Genomic DNA, 12,649 nt, shown 5'->3' on the forward strand with positions numbered 1-12,649 from the left:
GACCATTAGCCGTGCTACTGAGGACAATGGGAATTGGACCCCAAGGACATCTGGAGAGCCACTAGTTTCCCACCCCGGATCACCAGGCAGTGGCTGGCAGCAGCAATCTGGGGTTTCATACAAGAGTCCTTTCCTGCTCTACCTTACTTTGAGATGCCAGGAACTTAACAGCCCTCCCCCCCAAGAATCTTTGTAAGTTAAAAAACCTAAGTGACAATTGTGTGTGCAGTTTTATTTTTAAAAGATTCTGCCTAGTATTCAGCCAATTTGTCCTTCACTAGGCAGACCACCAACATATTCTCCAATGTTTCTTAAGTACCATGCAAGCATATAAATTCAGCAGCTTTGCTTTAGTTTAAAAGCGAAGAGCTTCCAGTCCTTATGGCTACAGAGATTAGTTTGCAAGCATTGTCCAGGTCCTTACAAATCTGGGAGAAAAGAGGAGGAGCAGTGGCTAGCTCTCCCATGGTACAGAGATGAGACTTCATAACTCATTGCTCTCCCTCTGACTGGCAGAACTATACAATTTTTTAAAAAGGAAATATAAATGTTCTGTTAATTTGGATATGGCTGCAGAGTGTAGCTTTTCTGCATACTAAATCCAATTTGTTCGATGGGAGCAGGGCACCCAGAGAGTAAAGCTTTCCCTGAATGGTAAAACTTCTGGCTACAGGTGGAGGCTGCAAGCCTGATCTGCAGACTGTAGATGGTACAGTCCACTAAAATCTCTCTACCACCAGAGCTTGCTAGCTGAGTCAAGCGGCCTTCTCTATTAAAATTAGCAGACACTGCGTTTTCTAGAGGTGAAGGGAATCAAATATCCTTGAAAAGGTCATCCTTCCCTGATTCTTGCAAAGGTGGGCAACAGTGAAGGAGGATTTGCCCCTGCAGACGACACAGAATCCAGATTCAGGGGCCATGCACTGGTTCACTTTGTGGGCTTAGTGTGTTCCATTTTGCATGCCCAACTCCCCTCCATGTGCAAGGCAGACTTTCCAACAATGGAAGGGTGCCAATGGAGAAAAAAGTCAGGCTCCTGTGTTAAACAGGCCACCACATTGCACACTCCCCACGCATGCAAGGTTGCATGCCACTCCTTCACCAGGTGAATTGAGCTCAGGCCCAGCAAGCTCAGAGGTAGAGGGCCTGCTTTGCATCCCAAGTCAGTATCACCAGCATTTCCAGTCAAAAAGACCAGGTAGCAGGTGATTTCAAAGAGGCCTTTGTCCAAGTCTCTGGAGAGCTGTTGTAGGCAACACTGGCCTAGATAGATAGCTGGTATAAGGCAGCTTCCTATGCGCCATGGAAGAGGTGGCAACGAAAGGATTTCAGGGCTGACGGAAGCCTCATTACAACTCATTTGTCGCTTTGGCCCCAAGAAGCCCTGCTAGGTCATTGTCAGAAGCAGCATTTGTTCTATAATGGACAATTAAATGGACAATTAAATAACAAACAGGTACACGTGAAACATTGTAAAAATAAACTGAGAGGAAAGTATGTCAGAGGTCCCAGGAAAATCCGATTGCTACCACATAACACATTCTGAAAGCTACTGCAGCATGAAGGTTGAGAGACTAAGCTGTGGATCGTGAGACCACAGTTCAAATCTCACCACTGCAATGCTCTCAGGAGGTGCCAGAGGCAGGGCCGGCCCCTTTTTAAAATTCCCCACAGTTCTCCAAACCAACACTTACCTTGGACATTGTGGGAAATGTGAAATGGTGGCCACATGAAGCAGTGCCATATGGGGTGAGCCTATGGGGGGCACTGACAGGGGAGGGGACCCACCAACAGACACTATGCAAAGGGCCCCCTTGAGCTAGTTTTGGCAGGAAGCCACAGCCACAGACGGGGAACCTTTTGTCCCTTCAGATATTGTTTGACTCCAGCTTCCATCAGCCCCAGCCAGCATGACCAATGATCAAGGCTATGTCACTTGTAGTACATCATCATCTCTGGAAGACCACAGGCTCCCCAGTCCCGTCTTAAAGCAAGCCTCAGCAACTTCCTCTGCACCACCCCCAGTCTGTAACTTGCAGATCATGGTCCTAAAGCCTATCAGGAAGTGCTTTGAACGTCATTGCATTCCATGTAACTGCTAAATATTGTCCAGCCAGGATCCTTGCATTCAGAACAAAATACCTACTTTGCAGCAAGCAGCATATTCTTCCTATTGGCCATCTCGTTGCGCCCCAGATGTGGCCGAGTTAAGTATTCAGCAACAGCTTTGGAAGGAAATTCAGTTTCACACACATAGCCAAAATCCCGAGCAAGATGTACAGCTTCACCTGGAAGTGGAACACAGACAGGAAAATTAAAAAAAAAAGGGTTTGCTTAGTATATTTCCCTCAAAAAATTGTTTGCAGCACAATTTTTACACAAATACCTGTCACTTTCACAATACGCTCTAGCTTATTTTTAGAATGTCTGGCTTATTTTTCTGCAAAGTTAATGAACTACTTTTTAAATGCCACCCGATTTCAAAAGCTGCCTAGAAGAAAACATTATTTCATGAACAGCATCTGAGGAATTTTGCCTTGATGCAGGAGTTTCTTTGTTCTCAGCCTGAAGGGCCAGAGTCAAAAGTAGATAGAGCACACATTCTTTCTCCCTTTCTGCCATCCCCTTTACCCCGGTTTCTCCCTCCCCCCTTGCTTCCCATGTGAAATAAGCAGAGCTTGGAAAAGTTACTTTTTTGAACTACAATTCCCATCAGCCCCAGCCAGCATGGCCACTGGATTGGGCTGATGGGAGTTATAGTTCAAAAAAGTAACTTTTCCAAGCTCTGGAAATAAGGCCACGGCCTCAGCTTCCCCCCTACCCCACTTCCCCCACTCTAGCCGACTGGTCTCCTCAGGGGTATGGATCTGCTTAGTCCAGTCCAGAAGCCGGACATCTTATTCTCTTAAGGGCCACATTTGTCTGTCTGAGTAATCAGTAGTGGAGGATGAGGCCAGGCCCAAAAGTGGTCGCAGCCTGCAGCATTGCATGGCACTCCCCCCCCATCTCCCTCTCCCACACACAAACACACACACACACACACACACACACTAGAAGAGAGGAAACAATTCCCAGAGGGGTTCTCCAGACAGCAAGAGTAGGCCCAGTGTCTGCAGGTAGGCCAGGACTCATTACTGCAGCCTTTGCCAACCCTAAGGCCTTCCACATGTTTTGGATTACAGCTCCCATCAGCCCCAGCAATCATGGGCAGGCTTGCTAGAGTTGATGGGAATTGTGGTCTAAAACATATGGAGGCCACCAGGCTGGCAAAGGCTGCACGCTACTGGGTTGCAGGCTGAGAGGGCCAAATTCATACCATACATTTATTCCACTTTGAACTGTCATGGCTTCCCTCAAAGAATTCTGGGAACTGTTAAGGGTGCTGAGAGTTGTTAGGAGAGTCCTATTCTCCTCACAGAGGTACAATTGGTAGGGTGGTTCAATCCCTTTTGCCAGAGAACTCTGGCAACTGCAGGTCTGAGGAAAATAGGGGTCTCCTAACAACTCTCAGCACCCTTAACTACAGTTCCCAGGATTCTTTGAGAGAAGCCATGACTGTTTAAAGTGGAATAAATATATGGTGTGAATGTGGCCTAGTGAGGGTTGCAACAGCTGCGTTGTCATCATATTTACAGTTTAAAAAATTACGGCATGGTTCCCAATTACATATTTAGGGTAATTGTGGGTCCCAAGTCTGAAAAGGTTGAAGACTTACTAAGCTACTCTATCAATCAGACAGAGTCTCTTGGAAATGAGTTTCAGCAAGAAACCCTTTACCTGCCCAGAAACAACTTCTCCAGATTGGAGCATTGGGAAATTTGTTTGGAGGTAAGGCATAGAAATCCTTGCATCATCCATGTTCCCATCCCCCACCTCAATAATTAGTCAAATTCTACTTTCCCATCCTGTAATTGGCATCCGATCCCAGGGTGTTTTTGCAAGATGTCAAAGAGATTGCAAAATATTACAAGTCACAATTAAGAAGCCTGGATGAACACAACATTCTGAGCAGCTAGGATATTTAGCCACATAACAACTGAAACTACAGACAGCTCATGCATTCAGTGCATCCTCTCCTATGCTGTTGATGCCGCTTGAACCAAAAGAGATTCACCAAAAAACTTGATGACATGCCCATCAAAACAACTAGCAAAGCAACTATTCATTTTAATGAATCTGGATTCCACCCAGACAGTCCAAGCTGCGCGATGCAAAAGCAGATTTCATCCATTTGAGTCCAACTGACTAGCGTTCCGCTTATAAGCATATTTGTTTAGGAAATAAGGGCTGGTTCACATATGCTGCAATAAAGTGAAGAACATGCATCATGTGCTATCTTGCATGTGTTAAGTGAACCATCGTAGAGCAAGTGCTACAGGCAGAGTTTGCCTATTACTTCACACATACGAATTTTCATTTGCCACTTATGCACTGAGCAACAAAGCTAACACACATATATGTGTGAACTAGCCCAGAATCCCATGTTATTTCAGTTAAATACTGCAAAGGGGGTGTCCTTAAGACATGAGCATCAATTCATTAAATCAGGGATTGGGAGACTGTGGGCCCCCAGATGTTGTTGAGACTCCCATCAGCTCCAGCCAGTATGGCCAATGGTCAGTGATAATGAGATTTGTAGTCCCAACAACATTTGGAAGGCCAATGATGCTCCATTCCCTGCATTAAATCCTACACTAAATACAGCTTAGGTTTTGCTATGAACATGCATCCTATTTTTAGAAAAACTAAAATCTGTCCTGGAAGAAATGGTTATAATTCATTTATTTTTAAAACCTTTATAAACCACACTTTCATATGAAGTGTCCCATGGCTGTATGAATTGCTCTCATTTAGTAAACCTCCGCCTGTGCTTTCTGAGACTGGTAGAACTTTTATGAGCCTTTTGGATACGTTTCTATTCTTTTTTTAAAAACTGGGGTTTTGACCTTAGGGTTTTTTTAAAAAAAAATTTGTAGGTTGCGATTATTGTGTTTATTTTATTGCACTCGTTTTTTTAAAAATGTCACGTAGTGCTTTGGGAACTTTTTAAAGTAGAAACAGAAAAAAGAGCAAATCAGCTGTGTGAACAGCACAGCAGAGGTCATTCCACAACACAGCAGCAGTTTTCCAGAGACGATTTCAATTTAAAAGGACCACAGCCAGTCCCAGCTCCCTGGACGATCTCCTGGTATCATACATGTGTTTGCAAGCACCTCTACCAGACTTGCAATTTTTTTTGTATACACCTTTTAAAAATGTATTAAAAATCTGTGTGGAAGTTTTATAAAGTAGCTCCTTTTTTGCCCAAGACAGCCTTCCAACCTGGTGTCCTCCAGGCACTTTAGACTACTCACATCAGCCCCAGCCAATGCAGGTACAATACTGATGAGAGTTGTAGTCAAAAATGTCTGGCAGACACCAGTTAGGAAAGACATGCTTAGAAAGATGCTCACTTAGAAGTTACCCACCATCACCCCACCTCCACTTCTAATAGAAGGCCCAGAAATCAGGCTATAAACTGAACTGACTATATTCCTATCTGGAAGTCAGAAACTCTCACTTTAAAATATTGTTGCGTCTGAGAATCAAAAGTAAATTACCAAGACTTTATTGAAGTAACAACCACAGCAAAAGTAAGCAAGTATTCCTAGGCCTATCAATTCCTCATTGTAACTTATATAGTAGTCTAGAAATTCCATTGGAAAGTTTTCAACCGCTGCACTCAGGGACATTCCCAAGTTGGTTATCAGAATGAGCATTCCTGTTTCAGACTCTCAGATTTCACACACACACACGATTACCTTGAGGTGGTATTATTATTATTATTATTATTATTAAACTATAGGCCTCTCTCCTGGGAATTTATGGGCTCATTTTAGCCACGTTTATCTCCATGGAGCTTTATATCAAATTCCTTAATAAAAGTTATACATTAAGAATTCCCCAAACTGTTTAGCAGTGTACACACGAGGGTGTCCCTAAGACTAAACTAGTTAAACAGTGAACAATTCCAATGAGCATATGGGAAAGGCTACCCGATTTGCTATTCTTCTTTCACCAGATCAGCAGCTCATTCAAAAAAGCAGTGAAGTAGCATGCTCCTCTTCCACCCTAGAAATAAGCCTGGTTGGCCAATTCAAGTGTGCCTCCAATTACAAGGGGAGGAGGATGGCATGGAAAGAAAGGGGTGCATGTACTATCAAAGGTTTTGAGAAAAACTGCCATAGGATTCCAACAAATAGAAACTTGTATTGCTGATCAAACAAGCACAGATCAGCGGCTTATTCACAGAGATGAGCAAGTCGAGTGACTAGGAGGTAGTACAACAGCTCAATTTCCAAGTCCATGTCTGGGCTTTCTTAGATAAATGTAACCCCTCCCCTCCCCCTCAGCACACACACACACAAAAAATCTACATCCTATACAACATTTTAATGCTTGCGACATGTACTCCATGTTACCCTCTCTTTCTACTTCCCTAATTATTTTAGAGCACCAGTCTTCAACAGGTGGATTCAACACCAGCACTAGCACCGCACAGCTATATGGGATGGTAACAGGAGATGTTGAACAGCCTTCAGCAACCTTGTGCACTCCAGATGTTTTTTGGACTAAAATTCCCATCAGCCCCAGCCAAGAGTTGTAGTCCAAAAACATCTGAGGGCACCAGGTTGGTAAAACCTGAAGTAGAGTCTCTATATGCATATTGGGGCTAAAGGTGGTCCTCAAGTACCATCTGAAAAATTTGAACGCCACTGTTTTAGAAGGCAACCTCATTTGGACATACAAGTGACCTTGTTTGTCTTTTACCCAGAAAGGATTTTTAAAATTAAAATAATTAAGACTGACCTTCCACCAACGATGTCAATAATGTCACATTAGCAGCTTTCCTCCTGCCAGCTGGAAGGTTCAAGCCAATTTTGTCCAGCTTCTCTCTTAACGATCGGCCACCGTTTTTAGATTTGGCTCTGCAAATGGGGAAAGAGATGAACTGTGTTTTATTTAGCCGTTATTTCTGCAGAGGCCGCCTTTCAATCGAGAAATGCCAAGTTGCTGACATTCTGTACAGTTCTGTTGGGGGAGGGGGAATGGAAAAACAAGCTTTGACCTACTTTTTAATGTTCCATCACATAAACATCAGAAAGCAGTATCAAAAAGAAAGGAAGAAGGGGAGGGAAAACGCTTTGCCTTTGTGGTTATGCTATCAAAAATCATTACAATTTTGACAGGCACAATGAAAATTAAACCTTTTACAAACACACAGTGTCAAACTAAGCATTTGCTGTGGCACATGCAAAGAGATATTAATCAAGACTGCAGTCTTAATCCATTGGTTTAAAAGTACAGGGCATTGGAATCAGGAATGCCATTTCGGGAGGAAGATGGGGGAAGCTGGCCATCCCCATCACCACACATTTTGGTGTTTCAAAACACATGTTTCTTATTCCTCAAGGACACCAATCGATCTGGGTTTCTTTTAGGAAGTAACCACAACAGATGCTCTTCAAATATTCTGTGTGTTAACACCTCCAATAACCTTGCTCAGATCCCGCCTCTCTCTATCCAACTCAGAGCTGTCCAGTGGTGCAGTTAGGTCCCTTTAGCCTCTAGACTTAATGACCTTACCAGGAGTGGGGTGGAGTGGGCAGGCTGTAGATAGAAATGTGTGTTTCTTCAAGATGTCGTAAGAGAATGTCTGCTGCATTTGGGCTCCCCTCTTGCTCATTCTGTTGAGCAGGGCCCAGGAGAACCAAAGTTCTGCCTTGATTACAGCACTAGGATTGCCAGCTCATGGATCTGCCCCTGCAGCTGTGCCTTTAGTGGCAAATGAGTGTGCAGACAGTAGCAGGTAACATTGATTGCCTTGCTGTGAAAAGCTTCACCTGCTGAGTTTTCCACCTTGGAAGCAGAATTGCTGTTAATAAGTAGGTGTGTGCACAAACACTTTGGCCAGTTGGCATCCTTAACAGAATCTTGAAATGGTACCCTTGAGGGGGAGGGAACCAGTGGACAATTTATTTCTGTGAAAACAGTTTAAACCTTGTGGTGCACGGATGGTCAAGTAAGAAAACCTGAAAATAACGGGCAGAAGATTCTCTTTTTTGTAGACCAAGAGCGAAAGTGTCATATTACAAGGAAAAAAAGAGAACTTGTTTCTAGACTTGTTATAGCACTTTTCATTTCTGGAAATTCAAGGAGTGCTAAAGAGACATAGAGCGTGAACACAAAGCTTGGAAATAAACTCCATTAGGATGCAGTGTTTTTGTTTGGCTCACTTCAGAGTCACAAAATTGTCAGAGACACAAAAAGGATATTCATATGCAGTTTGGGCTTCAGAGCAAAGACAAGAAGGTTCAGTAATAGGAATGGTTTTGGCAGGGACGGGGGTGGAGAGGATGGAGGTAGTCACAGTGGCCTACCTTCGGAGAACCCCTCCCAGCAAAGAAGCGTTGAGACATTCTGGAGGAGAGAGCCTTCTTTGAACCTCTGCTACTGTCACTTTGTATTTCGACGTTGAACTGAGGAGAGAGAGTCGCCCAGGAACGGAACAGAATACTTCGTTGGGATTGATCACTACCCCGATGAGTCCATCCTTCTGGCAAGGGAGACCTAATGCATTGTTTTTCATTAATGAAATAGGACCTAGGAGAACCAAGATATACAGGACAGGAAAAAAGAGGATGGACTGCTTTCCCTCCCCCTGCGTTTTATTTTCTTTAAGGAAGCGTCTAACTCTTTTAACATTTAATAGATCTATTAGATGCAATCAATCCATTACATTTTATTAACCCATTCAGATGCACCCCCGATACATGAAGAACAGCTGAGGTTTTTAAGTGCAAATTATTCGTTAAGAGCTTTACAGGCCTCAATTGAAAAGGCAGATGACCATCCACAACACAAGGGCACTCGATTCCCACTGAGATTTCTCTTTTATTATTAAGGCAACTTTCTAAACATACATAGCTGCTGGTTAACCACTTCTCCAGTTTGCAATGATGCAGCCTATTTTCCAGCACCTGTGGTTCCAGAGATCACACTTCGAGAGTGACGGTGGGGGGGGGGACTTAAAGCACAATCCAGCCAGAGTTAAAGCACTTACATACCATTAATCCTAATGGGCCAGCTAAGCACATGTTTACTCTCCCACATTGAAACCAATGGGACATAAAGGGCTTCGTAAAGTGCTTCACTGGATGGAGGTCACATTCAGGCTAGCAAAAATTAAATTTCTAAATAAAGATTCCCTCCCATACACTCTCACTGCTGACAAAAATGCTCAGTTTTATTCTTTCTATAAAAATCAAAGCTTCATTAACTAAGGAAGTGATGCCCCTTCACCCCCTTCCTGAAACTGCATGGGGGAGGGGCTTTATGCCTGCAAGTTGCCCATCACCTGGACAGCAGACTGAGCAGGTGTACAAGTTCCTCTCACTATGGTGAGATTATTGTCTGTCTTTAAACTATTATTTCTAAATTTACACTTATACATGCAAATCAACATATGCATTCTGTTTTATGCAATTCTATGCCCTCTTCCTCGGTGATGCATTTCCTCTTTTTTTGAGGGGGTGGATTTTTAAGCAACCATCCTAAATAGCACCTTTGCATTACAGGAGTCAAGGTGCACACAGCAAGTCAGTAGGGCCTTAGTTGTACTGCCGTGTGTCTGGGTGGCCAGCTACCTTTTTGCCAAATCAAAGGCCAACACCCCCTCCCCAACACACATTTTTTGCTGGAATGCACAGACCAGGAAACGGTTAAACCATCAAGCCCAATGCTTTTATTTATCAAAGGAGGAGGATTCTCAAGCGGCATGTATCTGACAGCAGAAAAATACTTCTGCCGTGAGCTAATTCACAGAGCAGCAGTTTACAGCAAAACATTTCTGCTTTTTCTCAGACACATTTTTCCTGTCCAAATCACCCTGAGGTTTTTCAGACAAAACTCTCCTTTGATTTTTTTTTTCTTTAAAACAAAGTTGGGGGAAGGGGAAGGGGTGTCAGCAAGGAACAGAACACAAGATCCAGGGAGTTCATCTACCTTCACTCCTCCAAAAGTCTCCCCCCCACCCAGGCCAGTCTTATAAATACCACCAGTGAAAACTTTTCAGTGTAGATAAATTCCAACCAAACTGTCTGTTCATCCATTTAGAAGTGTCTGGAGGCAAAGTTAACCCATTCCTCCCTGCCTAGGAAGTCTGAGGATAATTTCACTTTCATCCCTGCCTGCCTACCCACGGAATCTTATCGAGAGAGACCACTTTTTACAAAAGGCCATTAACAGAAGTGGTGACAAGTCTTTCTTTTCCAATACTGAAAGGAAACCACTAAGAATAAACTTTGAGACCCATGACAGCATAAAGACCTCTGCTTTGAAATAGTGACATTTCCTGGTTAATTTGACAATTAACACCAAAGCAAGGTGAAGACAACAGAGGTTGTCGTTGTCAAAAAAAGGCAAAATATCTGACTTTTCTCTTAGCTTTCCTCCATTCTGTATTCTAACCCTTGGGATCCACATCTACTCTTCTCCAGATTTGATTAATAAAAAGGATTTCTTTATTGACAAAAGTTTTGTGAAAACCACATGAAAAAGGAACCAAATATTAAGGGAGTATCTGAAACAGTATTAGAGTTTTGCCTTCCACACTCAGAGATAGCAGCTCTTCCATTTCAGAAAATCTATCATCATCATCATACTGTAATTTCAACAGAGCAAAACAGTAACTTGGTAGTAATCCCAAGAAGGGTAGCAATTTTGCCCCTGGGTCACATTTTGATGCTTAAAATGCAGCAGTTAACCAGTGTGTAGACTATATAATGTACCAGAGTAGTATTCTTAGTCATACAGCAAGTATAGTTATTACTTTGTTCCTGGGAAGGTACAGTTCAGACTAGTTTGTAAAGTTTCCACAATAAAATTTAATAACCCGTTTTATTAGACCCAAATTCCACATACTGATTTTTTTTTAAAAAAGGGGGTCTTTTAAAGCATCTGTATGTAAACAAATGCATGCTCCAGTCAAATCTATAACCTTCTTACTTTGGCATAAACGGGTTGTGGAATACAGCCTCAGGCACACATATCAGCTCATGCAAAAAACTTGGTGCAAGGGAACTCTTTTTGTTTTAAATAAATCTCCTTTTAAAAAAAAAAGCCACATGAAAGGAAATCTTATTCCAAAACAATCTGTCACCACTAAGTCAGCCTTTATTGGTTAAAAATTCCATTAAAAAAAAGACAAGAGAAAAAACAAACAGAATGCAGACTTACTGACCTTTTCTAATGACTGTCTGGTCATGCATTAATAAATGCTGATCTTCCACATTCTGGAGAGAAAATGTGAATTTTTTAGAACACAATTGTAGAATTGTAGAATAAAAAAAATACAACCCACCTTCCCCCACCAACACAGAATATACATACACACTTTATTTATTTTTCCTAATGGATCTGAACCCAAGCAAGAACTGGAGAACTTTGAATTAATGTTTCAGGTTGGGTTTAAAGTTAATTGCAAGAAGAGCCTTTGATTTCAGTGGGGTGGCCACAGTGGCCATAGTACTAATTAAGTCCCATTATTAAGTTAGCTATTTTTCCAATTGTGTTTGTGTCTATTTAGGATTGCAGCCCCATGCAACCCCTGTGGGCTCCTGCTGGGAGGAAGGGCAAGATATAAATCAAATAATAAATAAATAATAACTGCCCACTTAATCCCCACTGATTTCACCCGGGATTTCAGCATGACCAGCATGAGCTGAGGTTCACCCACACTGGTGTGCAGAAGAAACGGCAATTCTAACGTCTTAACAATCCTATTATGGCTTCAGAAATAAGGACCATTATAAAGTCCTGCAGACCTTCTTTTGAATTTAAAGGAGCGAGGGTAAAAGGATCTAGTTTCTGCTGAGCAAATTGGCGAGTACCAGTCTATATTCTATATGGTCCGTCCCGGGCAGTAATATACTGCAGATTTTGGAATTAACTATGCTGAATAGGTGACTGACTTTAAACTATAAGACACTCCGGAGTGTCTGGCTCCACGTGCCTTAGGAAAACCTAGTCAATAATGCAAAGGTGTTCTCTTGCAGCAGTTCTGCATAATGAACAAGGCTGCAGTCCTATACACTTATCTGGGAGGATGTCCCAATGAACTTAATGGAGCTTACTTCTGAGGAGACACACATCAGGTTGCACTGCAAGAGTGCGAACTGTGAATGACGAAATGTCCAGTTCAAACCTCACCTCTCCATGAACTCTCTAAGCAAGCTACTATTCTATCAGCAGCGCAGGGCAAAATCCTTACCTAACTCAGAGGGCTGCTTTAAGAATTACTGAAGTATATGTGAAGTTCTATGAACTATTTATTTATTTATTTAATTAATTAATTAATTAATTAATTGATTTGTGTCCCGCCCTTCCTCCCAGCAGGAGCCCAGGGCAGCAAACAAAGCACTAAAACACTTTAAAACATCATAAAAACAGATCTTAATATACATTAAAACAAAACACCATTAAAAACATTTAAAAAACAACCTTAGAAAAGGGTTAAAAACATTATTAAAAAACATATTAAACAATTCTGACACAGATGCAGACTGGGATAGGTCTCAACTTAAAAGGCTTGTTGAAAGGGGAAAGTCTT

At 42.3% G+C, this 12,649-nt stretch overlaps 1 protein-coding gene across 8 annotated transcripts in view; it reads right to left on the reverse strand.

Annotated features, from left to right (window-relative positions):
* The window catches only part of TFAP2C (transcription factor AP-2 gamma), a 39,704-nt gene that overhangs the window by 10,266 nt on the left and 16,789 nt on the right, over positions 1–12,649 (reverse strand). For 6 of the 8 annotated variants that reach the window (XM_061631195.1, XM_061631194.1, XM_061631197.1 and 3 more), the window contains exons 3-6: positions 11,282–11,333; positions 8,421–8,643; positions 6,850–6,968; positions 2,147–2,288 (exon numbers count right to left, since the gene is read on the reverse strand). In XM_061631195.1, the coding sequence (XP_061487179.1) occupies positions 2,147–2,288; positions 6,850–6,968; positions 8,421–8,643; positions 11,282–11,333 (536 nt within the window). The remainder of the gene's footprint in view (positions 1–2,146; positions 2,289–6,849; positions 6,969–8,420; positions 8,644–11,281; positions 11,334–12,649) is intronic. The other 2 variants (XM_061631193.1, XM_061631196.1) reach the window with 1 other exon arrangement.

The sequence above is a fragment of the Rhineura floridana genome, chromosome 6 (assembly GCF_030035675.1).
Source record: "Rhineura floridana isolate rRhiFlo1 chromosome 6, rRhiFlo1.hap2, whole genome shotgun sequence".
Classification (NCBI taxonomy): Eukaryota; Metazoa; Chordata; class Lepidosauria; order Squamata; family Rhineuridae; genus Rhineura; species Rhineura floridana.